The 24,015-nt window shown below is 38.3% G+C and overlaps 1 protein-coding gene across 4 annotated transcripts in view; it reads left to right on the top strand.

Annotated features, from left to right (window-relative positions):
- LOC127811383 (calmodulin-binding transcription activator 5-like) overlaps positions 1-23,660 on the top strand; it is a 40,111-nt gene extending 16,451 nt beyond the window's left edge. For 3 of the 4 annotated variants that reach the window (XM_052351189.1, XM_052351193.1, XM_052351191.1), the window contains 10 exons: positions 6,961-7,049; positions 13,736-13,781; positions 15,423-15,567; positions 15,847-15,966; positions 16,102-16,160; positions 17,101-17,484; positions 20,884-21,581; positions 21,889-22,435; positions 22,920-23,228; positions 23,316-23,660. In XM_052351189.1, coding sequence (XP_052207149.1) covers positions 6,961-7,049; positions 13,736-13,781; positions 15,423-15,567; positions 15,847-15,966; positions 16,102-16,160; positions 17,101-17,484; positions 20,884-21,581; positions 21,889-22,435; positions 22,920-23,228; positions 23,316-23,360 — 2,442 coding nt within the window. In that variant the 3' untranslated portion in view covers positions 23,361-23,660. The remainder of the gene's footprint in view (positions 1-6,960; positions 7,050-13,735; positions 13,782-15,422; positions 15,568-15,846; positions 15,967-16,101; positions 16,161-17,100; positions 17,485-20,883; positions 21,582-21,888; positions 22,436-22,919; positions 23,229-23,315) is intronic. The other variant, XM_052351190.1, reaches the window with a different exon arrangement.
- The last annotated feature ends 355 nt before the right edge of the window (positions 23,661-24,015 follow it).

Genomic DNA, 24,015 nt, shown 5'->3' with positions numbered 1-24,015 from the left:
TCCCCAAGAATATTCTAAGATGAATTTAAATCTTACCTTATCTCCTATCAATTAGAATGATTTTAAATCATATCATATCATATCAATTTATTCATATCCATAAAATCAAAGATTTCCAAGAATATTCTACCTAAACTATTATAACTCAATTTTTCCCCCTAGAATTATGTTTAACGGTCACTGACGATGGTTTTGGGTGTTACAGTATATGTTGACCATTCTTAGCTTGCATGCAATCTCCTGAAATCTTGTTGGTGGAAGACCTTTGGTTAGGATGTTTGCTAAATGGTTTTTTGTTGGCATATAAGGAGTAGTAATTAAGCCACTGTCCAATTTTTCCTTGATGAAATGTCTATTGACTTTTATATGTTTGATGCGATCATGCTATATTAGATACTGAGCAATGCTGATAGCGAACTTGATATCACAATTCAATTTCATTGTTCCTTCCGATTTGATCTTGAGGTCATTTAAAATAATTCTCAGCGATAGAAGTTCCCATATTCCATGGGCCATGGCTCTAAACTCTATCTCGACACTTGATCTAACAACCACACTTTGCTTTTTACTCCTCCACACGACCAAGTTTCCTCCTAGAAACGTACAATGGCCTAATGTTGATCGTTTGTCCATATGTGAACCTACATAGTTAATATCAAAATAGGCTTCTAGAGTCATACCACCATTATTCCGAAACATGATTCCTTTTTCTAGAGTTACGTTTAAGTAATGCAAGATGCGGTTTACAGCCGCCTGTAGGTGTTCTTCCCTTGGGTCATGCATAAATTGGTTAATTATTCCAGCAGAGTAAGCAATATCGGGCTTGGTATGAGACATATATATTAACTTGCCAACTATCATTTGGTAACTACCTTTATTAACTGTGTTGCCTTCATCTTTTGACCCTATTCTGTGATTCTGGTCAATAGGAGAGCTTGTTGCCTTGCTGTTAAGTTTCCTTGTTTCCTTGAGCTGGTCCAAAATATACTTCCTTTGGGATATAAATATATTGTTTTTGGAGTAAGTTACTTTAATTCCAAGAAAATATCTCAACTTATCGAGATCTTTAATCTCAAATTCTTGAGCTAGATGTTCTCTTAGAACAAGCCTTTCAGTATCATCATTCCTTGTAATAATAATATCATCAGCATAAATCAACAAGGTTGTGATCTTACCTTCTCCATTATGTTTTATGAACAAGGTATGATCTCCTTGATTTTGTTTATATCTCAACTGCCTCATTGCCTTTGTAAACCTTCCGAACCACGCCATTGGAGACTATTTTAGCCCATACAAGGCCTTTTTCAAACAACACACCTTATTATTCCCAAATAATCCTTCGAGCCCATGTGGAGGCTCCATATAAACTTCCTTTTCTAAGTCACCATGGAGGAAGGCATTCTTAACATCAAACTATAACAATGGCCAATTAAAACAAGCAACAAGAGAAATGTGTATTTTAACTATATTCATCTTGGTTTCTGGAGAGAATGTTTCTTGATAATCGTTTCCATAGGTTTGTGTGTATCCTTTTGCTACCAGTCTTGTTTTGTATCTTTCGAGTGTTCCATCAGATTTGTATTTCACTATAAACACCTATTTACATCCCATTGGTTTTTTATTCTTTGGTCTAGGTATAACCTTCTGTTATGATCCATTGCAGGATATAGGACTTGTCCCACATTAGAAGTTCAGGCTTCTAGTGTGGGGTTTATAACCTCTTAGGCACCCTCCCCTTAACAGCTAGCTTTTGAGGGTGAGTTCTACCTGAGGGTTGTAATAGTGGTATCAGAGTCGGCCCCATGGCTCCCAGTGCAAGCAAGCGGTGACGGAGGTGACGTCGGCATTGCAGTGTTTGCCCGAGACTAGTAGTGGTTAGTGCACAGCCTGCCGTCGTGGGGGTCGGGCTGCGGAGCGTGGTGGTATGTTATGATCCACTGCAGGGTATGAGACTTGTCCCACATTGGAAGTTCAGGTTTCTAGTGTAGGGTTTATAGCCTCTTGGGCACCCTCCCCTTAACAGCTAGATTTTGAGGGTGAGTTCTACTTGAGGGTTGTAACACCTCCCAAGTGTTGGTTCTTTTCAAGTGCTTTCATTTCCTCTATAACAAGTGTCCAATTCTTATTCTTTAATGCATCATGAATTGATCATGGGATTTCTATAGTGTCCAATGAGCTAAGAAAGGCTTGATATTGTGAGGACAGTCTATGGTTAGATACAAATTGGGATATAGGGTAGATAGGATGTTTTGTGCATTCTCGGGTACCTTTTCTTAATGCAATGGGTAGGTCAAGATCATGAGGCTTAGGAATCGGCTGAGCAGGGATTTTAGGCAACTCCGACGAATTCAAGAATCTGACGATTCTTGGTGCGACTAATTTCTAGCACGTCTTGGGTGTGTAGAAAAATTATGGTGGTGGAATGACAAATATGTTGCAATAATTCAAAGATTCCAAGGCACGAAAACTCACTTTCCTTAAGACTTTGTTTGTCCCAAAATACAATGCACAAGGGATTCAAACAAGCCTCCAAGATACAACGAAATCAAGAATAATGTTTGTTGACGAATGTGCAATTTCTGAAAACAAACCCGAACATACAGAATTAACAACAAACACAAGAAGCTTTGTATTCTAATTCTACAGTAAAAAAATACAAAGAATTGGTTTTTGTATGCACAAATATTATGAAGTTTTATGTAAGAATGTAGGAGAAGGATAAGGAGAGAAATCATATGAATTCTCAAGTGTTTTGTTCCAACAACACACCAATCTATTTATAGATAATGTTACAACTCTTCATCAAAGGTACAACCAATCATATGTATTACAATCCTTCACAAAAGGATATAACTAATTCTTGTGTGTTACAACCCTTTACCAAAGGTACACCCCTTCACTAAAGGTTATGACCACTTAAATTAAATTTAAAACAAGTGAGGCACAATCCTTTACTAAAGGTTACAACCATTCATGTGTGTAATAGAATTTGAAATGTTACAACCTCTGGTTTCTTGACTTGGATCTCTTCCCAAACAAGTGAAAGGTTGCAACCATTCTTTTGAAAATCTCTCCAACAGGGTGTTAACTGTCACTTAACACTCAAGCGAATTCCGACGATCTTGATTCGAAATTGCAGGCGAAGTGGGCCAGAAGAAAGAAAGCCGACGATTCTTGGTGCAACTAATTTCCAATGCATCTTGGGTGTTAACTGCTGCTTAACACTCAAGCCAATTTCGACGATCTTGGTTCAGAATTGAATGTGAAGTGGGCACAGGTTCAAGAAGCGATCTTGATTGAAGTTGAGAGCATGGATCCCAGCGATTGCAACTTGAGATTCGGCCAGAAGGAAGACGTGCCGCAGGTTCAAGAAGCAATCTTGATTGAAGCTGAGAACGGTAACTGATCCTCTGTTTTAAGATTGTTGCATGGTGAGATTCAAGATATAGGTGAACACAGGGGATTGTGGTTCACTGTCGGTCTTTGTAAGAATATTAGAAAGGATTCTTGAAAGAAGTAAGATGGCGGAAGGCATGAGAATGAAACAACTTGAGTCAAGGATGGAGGCGTTGGAAACTGGGATGATACAGGCTCAGGAGGTCGTGAATCGTAGCAGGGAAGACATCTCGGCCATAAGGGAGAGCGTGCAGGGGGATCTCGTTGCATCTTGAGAGAGTATGCAAAGGGAATTGGATAGGCACTGAGAGAGAATGGATCAATTTGGGCAGAGAATAGACTGCATGTTCAACATGCTGTCGACATTATTGCCTCAAATTCGTTTATCTGCAGATTTCTCACCAATGACCATTTCCGATCTAGTCTTGCCTGGTGACGAAATTCTCCCTCGAGCTTTCGAATCAAAATCTCCACCGAGATCTATTTCTGATCCAATTTTGCCTGACGATGGCAATTCCCCTAGAGTTTCAGTAGTGTAGCAGGTTAAGGAGCTTTCGAATTTGGGCCCAACTATTCCGGTAAGAAGCAATTCTCAAACCTCTACTTACACTCTTGCACCATGACTGGAAATATTGGTTTTCGATGGAGTGAAACCGAGGTGCTGGATTCAGAGATTTTTCTAGTTTTACAATGTAGCTAAAGGGTAGAAAATCAATTTAGCATCAGCTTATCTTAATGATACAGCTGATTCATGGTATCAAGGCTAGCTTCAGACAATGAAAGTTGAGGTCAGTTGGGCTAAGTTTGTTGAGGACTTGTGCAAACGTTTTGGGGATAATTCTATGATGGATGTGATTGAAGAATTTAATAAGTTGAGACAAGAAGGATTAGTGGCTAAGTATCAAATTCGATTTGAGGAGTTAAGATCCTTGATGTGGAGTTCACAACCAGCATTAGCAGAGCATTATTTTGTGTCCAACTTCATTAGCGGCCTTAAGGAGGAGTTGAGGGTAATGGCTAAGATGATGCAGCCTGTGACGGTGAAGTAGGCTACTGAGACGGCAAAGTTACAGGAGCTTGCATTGGAAACGATTTTCGGTAAGATCATGATTGCAATAGTAACTCAGCCTATGTTCTTTCAACCATTGGAGGGGAACCAAGTAAATGTGAATTCTAAAGTTTACCCAAGCCATGATGCAGCCAAATCAACTACTATAGAGCAGAGGAAATTAGGATTATGTTATAAATGTGGGGGTAAATTCAACTCCAACCATCGATGCATGCCTAGGACAGTTATTGAAAGAGAAGAATCGAAAGAGAAGAATCGGCGGGAATCGAGTGACAAATAAGGCACAATTGTAATAAGTTTTTTGAGGACAAGAAACCTCTCAAGAATGGGGGAATTGTCATGACCCAAAGGGCAGTAGTTGTAATTGTACTGGAGTTTATTAGTGTGTTAGTTTGATTAGTTTGGTAAGAACTGCAAGGATGTAAATAGCCTATAAATAGGCTGTTGAATAGAGAATAAAGGGGAATTAGTTGAATGAAACCATTTTGTTTTCCCTCTCACTCTTATCTCTCTCTCTCTTCGTCTAAACCTTTCCCCTTTTCTTCTCAATTTCGCCCTTTTTCTGTTCTGTTTTCTCCCTCCATTATGTTCTTTCTTCTTCAAATTGCTCCAAAATCCCATTCTAAACCCTAGGAAAACCTAGGGCCATGACATGGTGTTCCTCCATTATTCAAGCTTGGCGTTCATGCCTTCTTTCGTCTCATATACGAAGACAATATCATTTGCAAACATGTACCAATGCACCTCTTGTTGGATGTGTTGTGTGAGTTCATCCATCACAAGACCAAAGAAGTAAAGGCTGCACAGAACCGTGATGTAATCCAATTGTAATTAGAAAAGCCTCAATATCCTCTTCACAAGGCCTTAAGCATGTTTTTGCTTGACGATACATATTCTTAATAATTTGAACTCTGTTATATGCTTTGTCTTGGTGAGAGACGTTCTATTTGCCTGTGCTTGAGGTTCTGTTTTTTGCTTCGAAGAGATTTTTTTCCACTCACTCCTTTTTCTAGTGATGTGGAACGTTTTTTTAGAAATGAGTAGTACTGTTTTGGAGGTACATAGATCATTTTATTTCTTCCCTTGAGACTGTATCCTTGTTTTGCTTGTGGTTCTCGGGCTCTGTTCCCTTTGTTTTTTCATTTTCTTGTTGAGCTTTTTGAGGTTTAAGCCTTTTATTTCTCCGTTTTTATTAGGTTTTGCCCCCTTTATGATGGTACTTTACGTTATGCATTCTTTACCTATTGAAAAAAGTATTGCAGACTTTTTTTCTTTGTGTGCATAAAAATGAGTACCAATCTCATGACCAAGGGTTAGGCTTGTTGCTACCACTTATGACTTTTAAGCAAAAAGTAACTTACATGCTAAGAAGCATATACATGTTAAGAAAGTGATGTTCCTACCACAGGTATGTCCATGGATACTCTCATAACATGTTGAACACACGTTTATATATGCCTTGATATCAGGACTGACATACTTTGGACACCTAAGGAATGCATGTCATGGCTTAAATCCATGTGATGCTTGTTATAGCATTGAAAATAAATAGGGATCCGATAGTAATAGAAAAAATAATGTGTATAAAAGTGAACAGCCTTAAGGGGGTGAACAACCTTAAGGGGGTGAACAATTTACAGAAGCGTTGAACAACATAGCTATTGATGAAATTATGTTGAAAACAATGATAGTTCTAGGTTATGAGAATCAATAGAATCTTGAAATTCATTCAACTTCTTGAGTTTTTGCTAAGAATGTGAAGTGTAAATGTTCTGTAATATGTATGTAACTATGTAAATATCATGGCATAAGGTCTAATGTGTGTGAAGTTTTCAAGCATCAAATTGTTGTATAAAAACAGGTACTACGAACTTACCTGTTTTTTTCTTATACAAGAGTTGGTAATACAATGTTACGGCATTATTTATATATTTTACTCAGTTATTTCAAAACTGTTTTCTGAACTAGCTGTATTTATATGTTTGGGTCTCTCTATGGTTTTAAATTAAATTGTCTAGTTTGAGTTAGGCATCAGTTAACTAATGTGAGCTCCTGTTCCTGACATAGCCTACCTTGGTTGTCCATCATTTGCTTTGATTTTTAAGTTCCTTGAGTTGGTTAACTATGGTTACTCATGTTAATATTATTGGTTTGTTCTATAACCTAACATAGATAACTTGGTCTCTTGCTTCTGCTTGGCATATGTTTTTCATTTCCTCTAGATAAAAAATTTCATTAAATTGATTTTGTTACCCTTTTTTGTTCTTTGTCTTCTATCCTAAGGAGTTAACTGCTCTCTAGATGAGTGTGTATTTTTTTTAACCAACGGTTTGATAGTGTGAAAAAAAATTGTGGACTGTTTTTCAGAAGGGTTGGGAGATGAACAAATTATTTTTTATTGGAATGCTTAATGCTGTTGTAAATTAAGTGAGCCAAAATTTATTTTTGTTGAATTAACTTCTCCAATTTACACCTTTTTTTTTTTTCAATTACAGGTTGGCAATGAGGAAAAGATCCATGTATACTATGCTCATGGAGAAGATAACTCAACCTTTGTTCGCAGATGTTACTGGCTACTTGATAAGTAAGTGTGGAGAAACCGAGTTTGAATAGAAGATGAGATGATAAAGAATATTTGAGATAAGAAAGATGAGAAGATAAAGAAGAAGATAGAGATAAAGAGATAAGTAGTTACAAAAGCTACCACTTGGGTTTTAAATCCTTCCCTATCTGTTCATAGCATATTCGAATTTGTATATAGTATCTGATCCCTGTATTTTAGGAGCAATCCATAGCTTAGCTCATGTATAAATAGACATCTAAACTCAATACAAAGTACAATACACAATTATAACAATATAGCTTTGTTTTGCATGATATCAGAGCCATCATCCTAGGGTACCTTCGGCCTTCATTGCCGCCCATTTTTTTTTGCCTGGTCTCTGGCCGTTGCTGGTTCTTGCGTCGCTGCCATCAACTACCACGTCCTCATTGACCACCTTCGTAGTAGCAGCCTCCGACTGTTGATCGACGGCCCACACTGCTTTGCCTTCACCGACCATGCGATCGTTTGCCATCGCTGCCGTCAGTCTCCTATGTAAGACTTGATCGACTGGCCATTGTTTTTGTCTGTTCATCAACCGTCGTTTATCCAGTCTTCATTGCCAGTTTGTTGGCCTCCACTGCCACTGTCTCTCTCACATCCAGTTCCAACATCCCTCATCCGTCGTTCATCTTCGATGACTCTTGATCGTTGACTGTCGCCCACATCCAGTTTCGACATCTCTCATTTGCCATTCATCTTTGGCGACGTTCGACCCTTGACTGTCACCCACATCCAGTTTTGGCATCTCTTGTCTACCATTCATCTTCGGCGACGCTCGACGCTCAACCCTTGACTGTCGCCCGTATCTCTTGCATCCAGTTCCAGGGTCCCTCATCTGTCGCTTATCTCCAGCATCATTCCTATTTGTCATTGCTATCCCAGATCAAGAAGTTGCTCAGGCCGTTGTTTAGTCTTCCTCGCTTCGTTTGTTCCCTTGTCATCTTTGGTTCCGGCATCGGCCTCTTCTCTAGTGTTGCAATGTTCTTGCCCCGACGATCCTTGATTCAGATGTCTTCAACCTCTGAAACCAACAACCCTAGCAGCTCCTCGGTTGATCCTAACACTAGCATGTTGATTGGAATCACTCACAACATTGCATCGAGCGACTTCCAGAATCTTAACCTGTCATACTGGTTAGATGGGAGAGAAACTACCTATAATGGTCTCAAGTGGTGAGGACATTCTTGAAGGGTAAAGGGAAATTGAGTCATCTTGATGGAACAGGACCACCAAAAGAGGACCCGAGATTTACAGCATGGGACGAGGACGACTCGACAATTATGTCATGGTTATGGAACTTTATGTAGCCTGAAATTAGCCGCAACTGCATGTTTTTATCCATTGCCCAGGAGGTATGGAAAACTGTTCAGAAGACGTACTAAAAAATGCAAGATGTAGCCTTGATGTTTGAAATCAAAACCAGAATCACATCCACGAAACATGCAAGCTTTTCTGTGACTGACTATTATAATACTCTCAATGGCTTGTGGTTAGAACTTTATCACTATCAAAATCTGAAGATGAAAGACAGCGAGGATGCCCAAATCCTGAAGGAGTTCATTGAACGAGATTGAGTGTTTGAGTTCTTAGCATGTCTAAATCCCGAATTTGATTCTGTTCGAGTTCAAATCCTTGGAAGAGGAAAGTTGCCAGCATTGGGGGAAGTCTTCTCTATCGTTTAGGTCGAGGAAGCAGGAACCTGGTTATGCTTGAATCTCAGCAAACTGAAAGGTTTGCAATGGTATCAAGGAAGCCTAATGGAGGAAAGACAACCATGGGGAGTCAAACTGGCCACCTTAAGCCCTTCAATAAGGATGGTCTTTGGTGCACATTTTGTAAGAAGCCACAACACACGAGAAAATTGTTTCAAGCTTCATGAAAAGGCTTAGGTTCTAAGTCGGACTGGTGGATTCAAGGGACAAGCACAACAGTCAGCAAATGTTACCAAAATGACAGATCAGTCTCAAGATGCTTCTGCTAGTAGTGATGAACTTAGTGGACTAAGTAAGGAGGAAATTGAAAAGTTGAGAGGTTTCATCCAATCTCTTTCTAGCTCTAGTTCTGCATGCTCTCTAGCTGCCTCTGGTAAGTGTCTCTCTGCTTGTTTCTTTAATGCTCATGCAAGCCCACATCCTTCTTCATAGATTCTTGACTCAGGTGCAATTAATCACATGACACCATGTCTTACTTTTTTTACAACCTACAAACCCCTTCCGACCACAGAAGGATTGTTGTTGCAAATGGCTCTCATATTCCTATTGCTAGTCAAGGCAACATCAATCTCATTCCCCATCTCTCATTAACTAATGTTCTTCATGTTCCCAATCTAACCTTTTGTTCATAAGCTAACTTACCAACTCTTTGAACTACAGTGGTACCTTTTTTGACACACATTGTATTTTTCAGGACAAGATTTCAGGGAGGACGATTGGACTTGCTAAGATTAAGGACAGACTTTACCATCTTGAGACAGCGAGTACTTTGAATGGATTGGGGCACCGGTTGGCTCTCTCATCACAGTGTCTCATCACAGTGTCAACCCTCTCCTACTACTTCCAAGATCTTGTTACAGCACTATTAGTTTGGCCATCCTCCTTTTAGTCTTTTGAAAACTATGTTTCCTATCTTATTTCACAATGTATCTCTTGACAATTTTCATTGTGAAGTCTGTGAACTTGCCAAACATCACAGGACTTCTTTTCCCTTGGTAAACAAAAGAGTTGTTTTTTTCTTTTTCATTAATTCATAGTGATGTATGGGGTCCTTCATGGGTTCGTAATTGCACTGGGGTTTGATGGTTTTTTTTCCTTCATTAATGATTGTACTCGGGTCACTTGGGTTTAACTCATGCGAGACAAATTTGACATTGCCACTATTCTTCCAAATTTTTGTTGCATGATCAAAACTCAATTCGAGTTGTGTATAAAATGATTTCGCTCGGATAATGCAAAGGACTACTTTTTAAACAACTTATTTCTTAAAGAAGGCATTTTTCATGAGTCTTCTTGTGTCGATACCTCTCAACAAAACGGGGTGGCTGAGGGGAAAAATTCTCACCTCTTAAATGTTACTCAGTCCTTGTTATTTCAATCTTGTGTACCTAAACAATTATGGGGGGAAGTCGTGCTCACTGCCACTCATCTGATTAACCATGTCCCCTCTCTCTCCCTTGACAACAAGAGTCCTATTTGGCTTCTAATGCATCACTTCTCGTCTGTCTCCTTTTCCTCCACTTTATCTCCCAAAGTTTTCGGGTGCACGGTCTATGTACACCTTCATCCACATAGTCGTGACAAGATTGACCCTCGAGCTCTCAAGTGTATATTCCTTGACTCAAAACACTCAAAAAGGGTATAAATGCTATCATGCATCTACTTGTAAATTCTTTATCTCCATGGATGTTACTTTTCATGAAACTACTCCGTTTTCCTTCTCTTCCCCACCTTATCTTCAGGGGGGTGCACTCGAGTGAAGATGAAGATCTTACTATTGACACCCGTTTATCTCTTCCTTTATCCTCTCAACCACCGAGCTAGCCGAGACAACCTCTTTCAACTGGTTCCCTTCCATCCCCACCTTCTACAATTCTGTTAAACACTAATTGTGATGATCGTGCAGTCGAATTGCAATGACCAACCTTGAATCCAAGAGAACCTCTAGTCTACTCAAGAAGGAAGAAAACTAATCCTAGACCCACACAAATTCAAGATTCGTCCCTGGATGAAGGTAATACCAGTATCCCTTTTCCAACCTTTGTGGAAGAATCTGAGTCTCACAACCTTGATCTACCCATTGCATTAAGAAAAGGCACCCGAGAATGCACCAAACGTCCTATCTACCCCATATCCCAATTTGTATCTAACCATAGACTATCCTTACAATATCAAACCTTTCTTACCTCACTAGACACTATAGAAATCCCAAGATCCGTTCATGAGGCATTAAAGGATAAGAAGTGGACACTTGCCATAGAGGAGGAAATGAAAGCACTTGAAAAGAATAGAACTTGGGAGGTTATACCTAGGCCAAAGGATAAGAAACCAATGGGATGTAAATAGGTGTTTACTGTAAAATACAAATCTAATGGGACACTTGAAAGATACAAATCAAGATTGGTAGTAAAAGGATACACACAAACCTATGGCAACGATTATCAAGAAACGTTTTCTCCAGTAACCAAGATGAATACAGTTAGAATATTCATTTTCCTTGTTGTTTGTTTTAATTGGCCATTGCTACAGTTTGACGTTAAGAATGCCTTTTTACATGGTGATTTAGAAGAGGAAGTTTATATGGAGCCTCCTCCTGGGTTCGAAGGATTATTTGGGGGTAATAAGATGTGTCGGTTGAAAAAGGCTTTGTATGGGCTAAAATAGTCTCTAAAGGCGTGGTTCGAAAGGTAAGATCACAACCCTATTGGTTTATGTTGATGATATTATTATTACATGGAATGATATTACTGAAAGACTTGCTCTAAGAGAACATCTAGCATAAGAATTTGAAATTAAAGACCTTAGTAAGCTAAGGTACTTTCTTGGAATTGAAGTAACTTATTAAAAAACCAGCATATTCCTATCCCAAAGGAAGTATATTTTGGACCTGCTAAAGGAAATAAGGAAACTTAATAGCAAGGCAACAAGCTCTCCCATTGATCCAAATCACATAATAGGGTCTAAAAATGAAGGTGGCACAGTTAATAAAGAGAAGTGCCAAAGGTTAGTTGGTAAGCTAATATCTATCTCATATCAGGCCTGATATTGCTTATTTCGTTGGAATAGTCAGCTAATTTATGCATGACCCAAGGGAAGAACATCTACAGGCTATCAACCACATCCTGCATTACTTAAAGACAACTCCGGGGAAAGGAATCATGTTTCAGAACAATGGTGGTATGACTCTAAAAACTTATTTTGATGCTGACCATGCAAGGACACCTATGGATAGACGACCCACATCTGGTTACTGTACATTTCTAGGAGGAAACTTAGTCACATGGAAGAGTAAAAAACAAAGTGTAGTTGCAAGATCAAGTGCTGAGGTAGAGTTCAAAGCTATGGCTCATGGAGTATGCAAACTTTTATGGCTGAGGATTATCCTAAATGACCTCAAGATCAAACTAGAAGGAGCGATAAAATTATACTGTGATAACAAGTCTGCTATCAGTATTGCTCACAATCCAGTCCAATATGATCGTACCAAACATATAGAGGTCGATGGACATTTTATCAAGTGGCATAATCACTACTCCTTATATGCCATAGTTCTGAAAGGCGATAGGCGCATCGAGGTGCAAAGGGTCCTGAAGCCTGAGGTGCGAGGCACACGAGGCAAGGTGCCCCTTTGCGAAGCGAGGCGCATCTTTTAGAAAAAAAACTCAAAATCTTGTAAAATCATAAACAACTATCAAATTATCAATAATAACACATGCATATCGTTCATGATTCATCATCTTCAAATTCTAAACTAACAACATCAAAGTTGATTCATTCATCATGCAAATTCTAAATTAGAAATATCATCAAAGTTCAAACTCAAACAAGTACCAATCATCATGCAAAGTTCTAAACAAACACATAAACACTATCAGTTCACAATCAATAAAAAAGTTGTTGAAGTATGTCTTGATTTCCAGAATGAAGCCCGTTATTTGACCCGCCCCGGATAATTTGGGACAAGACCCAAATGTGGATTTTTCATGAGAGTTGTGGTGGTAGCGGAGCCCCCGAGGTATGGAGTAGCCCTAATTTTTAGATATATATATATTCTCATTCGCCGCTTTGAAGTCAAAGCCGAAGTTGAACCCAATTGTGATCGAGTTTGTTTAATTCTAATTCTAATCAAATAAAACAAGTAAAAAACACACGAGAGTAGGCTGGAACCAAGAAGAGGGGAGGTTGGAATCGATAATGGCAGCTGGTTTCAGTGGGCAGCGGGCTGCTTGACAGCTGGTTTCATGAGGAGTGCCTCACGCCTCGGAGCCTCGTCGTGCAAGGCGGATGGCTCCCAAAAAACGCTTCGCCTCGGTCCAGTCGAGGCGCCAAACTTGCGCCTAGGCGCGCACCTTTAACATCTATGTTATATGCCAACAGAAAATCAATTAGCTAACGTCCTAATCAAAAGTCTTTCACCGACAAGATTTCAAGAGATCACATGCAAGCTGAGAATGGTCAACATTTACTCGCCAGCTTGAGGGGGAGTGTTGGAGAAATCGAGTTTGAATAGAAGATGAGATGATAAAGAATATTTGAGATAGGAAAGATGAGAAGATAAAGAAGAAGATAGAGATAGGGAGATAGGTGGTTACAAAAACTACCACTTGAGTTTTAAATCCTTCCCTATCTGTTCATAGCATATTTGAATATGTATTTTGTATCCAATCCCTGTATTTTAGGAGTAATCCATAGCCTAGCTCATGTATAAATAGACATCTAAACTCAATACAAAGTATAATGCACAATTACAGCAATATAGCTTTGTTTTACAGTAAGCAATCTTAAAGCCTACATGGTTCCACCAATTGCTAGTTTGTACTTGTTTCCTGTATTAGCAACTTTGATTTGGAATTAATTGCAATTGCAATTTCTACTCATTGGATGGAATACTATTAAAGGTTATTTATAATTTATATTAGTTTTAACTAATTTTTAGTTGTAAATATGTATCAGGATGCTGGAACATATAGTCCTTGTTCATTATCGTGAAACCCAAGAGGTTGGTCTCCTATCCCTTGTCAAAGTTCTTTGTTTCATGTACCCAGGCAGGCATGTCATGTCTGTGCTTACAAGTTACTACTATTCAAAATTTGGATTCTTCCAGGATTATTTAGTTGGTTAAAGAATTTAAGGACCTTCATAGTAATTTACAAATCAATTGATCTCAGATCAAAAGTGTTGTATTTACTAAACTCCTGATATCTCCCAATGAAAAAATTATAGCTTTGCCTTAGTTCTGGACATATCACACTTCATAAATCTAGATTTAATTCTTTAGCTAGCAGCTTCTCACACACCATGCTTATAACTTGCCTTAAGGAAGGGGCTAGAAACATTAATGAGAAGGTATTCTGCAGGCACTAATGAGCTGAAAAATTCATTTTTCTCTGACAATTTATTAATTTTATGCAAGTTATCTAAAGCTTTTTGAAGGATGTGTTTCACAATACCATGTTGTTGTTTAACTTGCCTGATTCTTGAAAGGTTCTATTAGCCAAGACTTTTTACCCTGTGTTTGGATGGGAGGTAAGGAAGGGAGAGGTAAGGGCAAAACCTTACCTTCATTTGGGAGATCAATTTATAGAGGAAGGAAAGGGTTCCCCATCTAATCCCTTCTTTATACCCAATTTGAGGTAAGGAAGAGGAAGTAACCTAATAAATAATTTTTTGCCTTTCTCTTTACTATTTTTACAAAAATCCAATACTATCTGTAACCCAAAAAAACACTAATCTTTTCTATACAAGTGATATCTTATCAAGCCTGAATCCCAATAGATGGGGTTAGCTACATGAATTCTATCTCTCGCTAATCATTGTTATCGTCTATACTCGTATCTTCTGTAAGGCCCTTATGGCTCACGCCATACCTAAGAGTCTTTCACCTTGTTTAAGGTCTTCATCTACATCTTTTGCCAAAGACTTGTTTCATTCCATCCACTCCCCTCAAAAAAAATCTTTATTGGTCTTCTTCTCATGAGATGAAATCACTTTAATCGCATCTCATGCATCTTCCCTTGAACATGAGCCACTCCAACCTAGTACAGAGATTAAGGTATTAAATGCCTATTATATATTTAAATTGCCAAGGTATTCAATTCAGTTTTTCAGATTTCTTACGACTTGGTATCAAACCACGATGTATTGTAATTAAATTCATAATTTCTTGTACCTTATAAGTTTATAGGTGTATTTATTTTTGCATGCCATAGGTATTATTATCATTTTATTTTATTTTTTTACATTACTATTCTCTCCCCGTCCATTCTCTATCTAAACAAAGTGAGGCTAATAGTTAACAGTTCTGATATAGCTGCAATTTTAATCTCACTCGTTAATAATTTTGCTTTCTGTGGTGGCAGTTCCAACTTCAGATCTTCATGTAATACCATCTGAGTTGTATCACTTCAGTTGTTATACCTCTGACAATCGTATTAGCCAGAAAGAAATTAATGGCAATTTGATGGTATTAGTGGGAAGACGGGATTCATTTCATTTTACATGCATTGATAAATATGCTTAACCTGATACTGAAGATAAATCTTTTTTGTCTTTCTTATTCTCATTCACTTTCCCCACAATTGTTGTTGTTGATTATGGTTTAAGGTAGCTGTTTGATGGGCTGTAGTTTATCATGACTCAGTTGCAGGGTTCTCCCAACACTCCTGCGAGTTCAAACTCTAGTTTGGCCCCCTCTGGGCTATCTGCTTCTTGGCTTTGGTCAGAAGAAACTGATTCTGGGGCTGATCCTGTGTGTTATACAGCTGAGAAATCACAATCAATTGATGGTAATGGAACTTCCACTTGTACAGCTCTGTTACATCACCAACGTGAGAAGACTAATTCTAAGTTTACTGTACTGGAAGTCTGGAATCTAGGACAACAGAATAACTAGTCTTCAGTGGGAATAAGTTCTTCGTTTTTCTTTTCATTTGGCCCCTATTCTTTATCATGATCGTGGCTAATATTTGAACTTGAAGATGTAATTTATGTCTATGTGTCTCTAGCTTTCCCTTTTGAAAATTGACATATTGCACTATAATTCTTCCCTTTTGGGAACTGAACAGATCTTGGAGACAGTATGACCCTAAAAGATCATGAAAGGAGACTTCATGAGATCAATACATTGGACTGGGATGAGCTTTTGGAGCCAAATGATCTCAACAAGTTGAGTACACCTGATGGAGGTAGTTCATTTGATGCTTCTCTTGTGGTTGGAGCTAGAAGCTGTTCTAGAAACCGTTGGATCTTGTATCTTTATTGAATACTTTTTTCTTTTCAGTGGTTGTTTTATATTAATTGTTCCTATGCTTTTTGAACAGGAAAAACTTCAGATTTCGGACAGCAGAACCAATATCAAGCAAATGGTCTCACAAGTAATGTAAGTGGATCTCTTTGTGTGTGCACATCCATTTGAAAGTTTTGGTGTGTCCTTCGTATCCAATATCCTTTCTCTTTTTATTCTTTATCTAGATTCAATAATTACTTTGCTGATATTTGTTTCATAAATTATTGAAATCTTGCTGATATTTGTTTCATAAATTATTGAAATCTTACATACAAAAAGAGATAATTGATGTTGAATTGTTTCAATATTCTCCACATGATTAAGCTAAACTTTGTTATTACCTTTCTTAGAACATTTTTGGGGTTAAAAATTTGAAAGACATTCTAAAGGTAAGATCTACATTTGATTGAAGGTATGACATCATGATTTTTTTTGGAAAAACTGGAGGGATTTAAGTTGAACTACATGTGCTTTCAGCTGTGGGAGAAATTGAATAGTCAAAGAACAATTTTGGTAGTTAAGCTAGAGGCTGCATTTTCTGATCTATCATTACAATGTGAAAGAAACATCACATTTGTGTGTGTTTCACACTGACATGGGCAAGCTGAATTTTCCCTTTTGCATGGCCTAAACCTGGAGGCTTTGTATCTTGCTCCACGCTTAGACTTGAGACTTTATCCTAATTTGTGTGTTCTCTTACTTAACTATAAAGAATTCTTCTTCAACTTATCAGAAAAAGGGTATGCTGATTCTTCTTCAAAGTAATTTCCTGTTGAAGTATTATACAATTTACAGTAATTTATTGACTTCAGGTATGACCTGTCCTTTTGTGATGTTGACATTGTGTTTTGGTACAACAGCATCAACCTGTCTTCTGAATTTTAACTTGGCCATACTTGTGGATTTATTACAGAATCCCATTCTTTCCAGTAACAAAAGCTGCTGAAAATTTTCTGTATTTTATTCAATTTAGCTACTTGATTATTGCTTCTTTCTCTGATGTGGCATAATTTGTAATGTTATATCTTTGAAGGGTAACATCCCATCAGCAAACAAATTATCCATAGAATATACGTTGGTCAATCATTGCTTTCAGAGGATAGAAGGTCAAACAAATTCAGATTTGCAGAGAAAGGATCCTAAGGTGGTCATGGTAGGCACTGATGAGTTTGACAATGAGTTTGACATTTCAGGCAAGGATGGTTTTCATACTCAAGACAGCTTTGGAAGGTGGATGAACTACATCATCAGTGATTCTCCAGGATCAGTTGATGATCCAATTATGGGATCTTCAATTCCAAGTGGTCACGAATTGTCTACTTCACCTGGAACGGATCAACTCCCATCATTTCCTGGACAAATATTCTATATAACAGATGTGTCTCCTGCTTGGGGTTTTTCAAATGAAGAGACAAAGGTTCGTTCCTTCATGACAACTATGTCACTGGTTTCTTGCTCTTCTAGAACACAAACACAAATTTTAAATTCCAAAAAATTCATATGTTCTCACAATTTGGTCATCTGGTTATGTGTTTGCACATTTTTTATTTGTTACAATTTGGTCATCTGGTTCATTCTGGTTTTTCATTTTTCAACTTCTTCATGAGTTGTACCAAATCTATGATTGGATTGTTCAACTCAATGTTTGTTTTTGCTGCATAAAAATGGTAATATAGTTTCTGCCATTTTTATTTTATTAGATAATTTTTATTTTACAGTTCTGAACGTTTTTACTACAACAGTTAGACCCTTAATAAGATATACTTGACATGTGAAACCATTCTCTTACTTAGCAATTATGTAAAATAGCAGAATATAGGCAAATGGGCTTTACATTTTACCTCAAGGCTATAGTTTTACTGTTTTTGCCTTTTTTTTGTTTAGAAAATAATCAATGCTTGAGAACTGAAAGTAATTGAATTAAGATTTAAAAAGAATTGTTCAATTTCTCCCCCTTTTGGCATTGCATTATTTATCCGGGAAAAAGTAAATGATTTAAGAGGAGTTCATGTATGTTTGAGGCGGGTCTGGGTCTGTACTAGGTAGATGGTGTTACTGCGGGCTCCTTTTCTAGTTTTTCCTGAACTTCTCAGCTTGCTAGGGCTCTTCTTCTTCTCCTATTTTTTTGGGAACCCCTCTTGTAATTATTTCAATCAAGATCAAGGATCAATACTTGAGAACAGAAAGCAATCAATAAGATTTAAGAAGAGTTGTTCAAGGTTCACCTCTTTTGGTGTTTGCTTTATTAAAAAAAAAGGTTTTTAGAAGTTCTGGAAACTGAGCTAGTTTTTCCATTGCTTTTGAGGTAAGGTTTCAATCTGGGCCAGTTTTTGGATAGGCTGACTGCTTTTTCAGGTTTTCCTGACCTTTATTTATTTTGTTGTATTTTGAGAGGAGAAAAGTACATTGTATTTTTTATTCACAATGTGATATATAGAGTTTTGATCTCCTAAGCAACATTACTTAGTTTATACTAAATAATGTTGATGTGGAGGGGCTATCGAGGTCTGAAGATAAGAGCACCATCTTAGTAATAGTGGACTGGCTTACTAAGTTCAGTTACTTCCTTAGTACAGCCCATCCGTTCACAGCCTCTGATGTGGCTAGATTGTTATTAGACTATGTGGTAAAGGTGCATAGCCTACCCTTATCCATCACTTCCTGATAGAGATAAGGTGTTCACCAACAACTTCTTGAAAGAACTGTTCAAACAATTGGGGTTTGGGTTGCATATGTTAACTGTGTACCACCCTGAAACAAATGGGAAAACATAACGAGTGAACCAATGCCTCGAGGCTTATCTAAGGGGTGTATGCTTCTCCAAGCCGAAGAGTTGGAATCAATGGCTATCTCTTGCCCAATGGTGCTATAATTCTAACTACCATAGCCCCCTCAAGAGATCTCTTTTCGAGGCATTATTTGGCTATAAGCCCCCATTGATACCCACAGTGATGCACTATTCTAATGTGGAGCTTACGATTGATCAACACTTGAGGCAAAGACAAGAGGCCTTGCAGATGATTAAAAAGGAGTTGACTGTGGCACAGAATAAGATGAAGCAGATTGCAGACCGGAGGAGGAGTGAAAGGAGTTCTGAGGACTGTGATACGGTATATCTGAAAGTGAGGAAGTTCCAACAACAGCTATTCACTTGTCATTCTCCATCTAAGTTAGGCCCTAAGTATTTGGGCCATTCCAAGTGCTAGCTAAAGTGGGAAATGTTGCTTACCGGCTGAAACTTCCCGAAGGGGTTGGAATCCACCCGGTCTTCCACGTGTCCCTCCTAAAGAAGTTTGTGGGACCCCATGACTCAGTCAGTCTAGAGCTGCCCTCCTTCGAGACAGACCCACTAGATATGACAGAGCCCTTGGCTGTGCTGGATAAGAGAGTCATCTACCATGACTCTCTACCCTTGACACAGGTGCTGGTGCAGTGGGCCAACCGCCATATGGACCACACCACGTGGGAGTATCTACTAGAGCTACTCACACAATTTCCCCAAGTAATCAGACTATTGTAATTTCTTGTGGACAAGAAATGTTTCTAGGGGGGAGGGGGGGTATTGTCACGCTCCCAAAGTAGAATGGTCTATTACTTAAAATTTCTTGTTATTTCCATTATGCTGAGTAGGCATACTAGAGCTGTTATAGGCTGTTGTGGAAGGGGATACCATCTAGAAGGCTCCTAAGCACCTATATATGTAAGAGCTACATGCTCCCAAATAGGCAATCAATGAGAATATTCTAATTTGCCTTCTCTCTCTCTTTTTTGTTAATCTCTCTCTCACTCTCTCTCTATTCTCTCTCCCTTTCTCTCTCTCTTTCTCACAACAACGACAAAATTCCTCCCCGGAATTCTGCCATTGCCCTTGTCAGTACCTCCTGAACTGACAGCCACTTGAAGATAACTCAATTCTGAGAAAAGTTTCAGAATTGAGTGGCCAGAATTTTAAGGAACATTTAATCAGATGCTTATCTTGATTGTGATGGCATGGAACACTTTCTGTGAATGGTTTCAACTGTCAAAAGGATTGAATTGTCCACTTAGCAACTATGAAACTTTATCTGGCCCTTGTTTGGTGAAGGAAAGTTCATGATCTTTGAGGATACAATTGGGCTAACTCTCAATATGTAACAGCAGACTTGCAGAGCCTTGCTATACAAATTTGGCATATTCAACAAGGAAAACAGACCATTTTAACCTTTTGCTGACTTGAGTATGTAGTTGTTGCACTTCAGATATACTTGCAACCCACCATCAAATGGCAGCAAAATACTTCATGGTAAATATTATACATTAACAGAGAAAACTAATTACATTTGGCGGGATTACACTTTGGGAATTGAGTATGGATCCCTGTTAATGGTGAATTCAGCATGTGTAATGAGTTAGTAGGGATTGGCAGTGCCAAAGGTCTGGAATGAGTTCTGTGGACAGAAATTGAGGAAAATCTGTTTAATTCAACCTTTAAATCCGTACCTTTTTCTTCCTGTCTGAAATAGGAGGGATTGTATGTCTTCTATTGATTAATGGGAATAAATTTACATTATTGTTGCTTTGTCATTTGATGCTAAGCACCTATCTTTAATGCTTCCAAGGCCTAACAATGGAGATGTGTCACAATAGGATGATATTTATAAATGGAAGAGATGTGGTTTATATTGCATGCTTTAGATATAGGTTCCAAAAGTTAATTGCTTCTTGTCCCAAAAATGCATTTTGGTTATGGAATGAATTTTTTTCCCACATGATTCTAGCTTAATAACTGAAATTCTTAGATATTACAACTTTCAAACTTTCTTGATTGATGCTGCAGATCCTCATCGCTGGATTTTTTTCCGAAAGCCATCAACATTTTGCAAAGTCAAATTTATATTGTGTTTGTGGAGATGCCTGCAGTCCAGTAGAGATCGTCCAATCTGTTGTATTCCGTTGTTTGATTTCACCACATGCTCCTGGATTAACAAATCTGTATTTAAGTTTTGATGGCCAGAATCCCATCAGCCAAGTTTTGACCTTTGAGTATCGCTCTCCTTTGACTCACAACTGGATGATTTCTGCCGAAGACAAGTCAACTTGGGAAGAGTTTAGAGTTCAGATGAGGCTTTTTCACCTGATTTTTTCTACTTCCAAGACCATTGACATTTTATCAGACAAAGTATCACTGAATACCCTCAAAGAAGCCAAAAACTTCACTCGTAAAACCTCCCACATTGTAAATGGTTGGGCATATATGACTAAATCAATTGAGAATAGCAAAATCTCTGTTCAGCAAGCCAAGGACAACATGTTTGAGCTTGCTTTGAAGATCAGACTATATGAATGGCTGTTGGAAAGAGCAATTGAAGGTTCTAAAACTTCAGAGCATGATGATCAGGGTCAAGGAGTAATTCATTTGTGTGCTATGCTAGATTATACGTGGGCTGTTTGCCCATTTGCATGGTCTGGCTTTTCATTGGATTATCGGGACAAATTTGGATGGACGGCTCTTCATTGGGCTGCATACTGTGGAAGGTATAAGCACACATCATGCCACATGAAAGTTAGAAACCTAGCACATCATTGCATGAATTGCTAAATATTTTTCTTGTAGATGTTCAGAAGAATAGTCTTTCCTTTTCCATGTACACCTTGGTACTTTGCTGTATTCTGAACTGATATTTATAGTTGTCAGAGGTATGAAAGTCGTTTTACAGTCTTTGCAGCTTAAGTAAAAGGAAGTTTAATCTGGAGCCAAGCAATGCTTGCATGTTTCTGGCTCATACTTTCTGTTCTCGTCAGATTTTGATAAATGCTTGTAATTGAAAATCTCCATTTTCAGGGAGAAAATGGTTGCTGCTCTTCTATCTGCAGGGGCAAAGCCAAACTTGGTCACAGACCCAAATTTCCAGAACCCTGGTGGATGCACTGCTGCTGACCTTGCATTTCAGAAAGGCTATGATGGTTTAGCAGCTTATCTTGCAGAAAAGGCTTTGGTGGATCACTTCAAGGATATGAAAATAGCTGGAAATGCCAGTGGCTCATTGCAAACTAGTGCACCTAACACAGTAAACCTCGAGTACATCGATGAGGAGGAGATATATCTGAAGGATACGCTGACTGCATATCGGACGGCTGCCGATGCAGCAGCGCGTATACAGGCTGCATTCAGGGAACACTCGTTCAAAATGCGGGCAAAAGAAGTACAGTCCTCCAATCCGGAGAATGAAGCACGCAACATAATTGCAGCCATGAAGATTCAGCATGCCTTTCGCAACTACGGTGCACGAAAAAAGATGACAGCTGCTGCTCAAATTCAACATAGGTTCCGCACTTGGAAGACTCGCCGACAATTTCTCAACATGCGACGTCAAGCCGTCAAAATTCAGGTAAGCCCTTGCCAAAATACCCTTTCATTGCCAATTGACACTACCCAAGCAGAGTCGCATAGTGATCAGACAGCTCCTAGTTAAATTCTAATTGCTTTTATGTAAGCACAGTCACATGGTCAGACAGCTCCTAGTTAGATTCTAATTGCTTTTGCTTACTTGGAAGTACGGGTTTATGTCAATCAATCAACTCTCTTTCTTCTTTTTTTCTTTTTTAGATGCATATCATTGATATCAATTGACCCTATCCTCCATTTGGCCTGAGTAGAAATTGCTGCCTTTTAAGTTCCAATAATTGCTGATTTGAGTAAATATGAATACCGATTTGGAATTAAATCGTCTGAAAAGTAGGGTCTTATCCTATTTCTATTACACTTCATTGAGGATTGTCAGGCCTTGGATTGTTTATATGCCTGCTGCACTTCTGTTTGCATTAATTCATAAATTCAGTAGAGACTAATGGAATCAACATTATCTGAGGTAGGCTGTTTTCCGAGGATTCCAAGTCCGGAGGCAGTATCGCAAGGTTTGTTGGTCAGTTGGAGTGGTTGAAAAAGCAATTCTACGCTGGCGTCTGAAGAGGAGAGGTTTCCGTGGGCTCAAGATTCCCAATGTTGAAGCTGTGAAAGAACAAGACCACGGAAGTGTTGTTGACGAGGATTTCTTCCGGGCCAGCAGGAAACAGGCTGAAGAACGTGTCGAGAGGTCTATTGTTCGAGTCCAAGCCATGTTTCGCTCAAAGAGAGCACAACATGAATATCGGAGGATGAAGTTGGCCTGTGATCAAGCTAGGGTAAACAAGAGTTTTTCTCAACTTCTCCCTTTCCCTTCAATAGAATCTGTCCATCACTTAAAACTAACCCAACCTCATATTGTGCAGCTGGAATATGAAACACTCGTCTCTTCTGATACTGATATCAAATAGGAGATTGCCGGAGTTAAATGGGTCTCGGCGATGTAGACTGCTGAGCAGAGAGCAGTTTCGGTAAGACCTGTGGAATGGAGAGCTTCCGATTGCAACTTTGCTTTGTTGGGTTCAACATGTAAATTCGTAGAAGTCTTATATATGTAGCCTTATATGGAGCTTGGGCCTTCTGTGTGTTTTATGTCGATGAGAGGCCCCTACAGGGGCGGAGCCACATGAGGCCACTGGGTCAGAATATTTTTTTTAGTTTTTAAGTATTTAAAAAAATATTTTATATTAATAAACCATGCGCTCAAATAACTTCTTATAAGCTTCATTTTAAAAAAGAGTTTAAAAATTTATAGGACTTAGTGAACTTGTTGATTGTGATAAAAAAAAAAAAAAAATAGTATACCTATTAGTTTACAGGTTTGTAATTTTGGAATTAATTATTTTAGTTGTTATTGCTATAGTTAAAAGAATATTTTTTATAATAAATATTATGAAGAATCGATTGGGTACTAGAATTAGAGATTAATTGATAAATGATAGTTTAGTAGTATTTGTTAAAAATGATGTATTTAATAGAATTGATAATTAAGTTATTATGTGGTATTATTAAAGTATAAAAAAATTATAAAGAATAATTATATTTTAATATTATTATTATTATTAT

This window comes from Diospyros lotus, chromosome 10, assembly GCF_014633365.1.
Source record: "Diospyros lotus cultivar Yz01 chromosome 10, ASM1463336v1, whole genome shotgun sequence".
Taxonomy (NCBI): Eukaryota; Viridiplantae; Streptophyta; class Magnoliopsida; order Ericales; family Ebenaceae; genus Diospyros; species Diospyros lotus.
The sequence above is the reverse complement of the archived record's forward strand: the minus strand, read 5'-3'. Positions and strand labels throughout refer to the sequence as shown.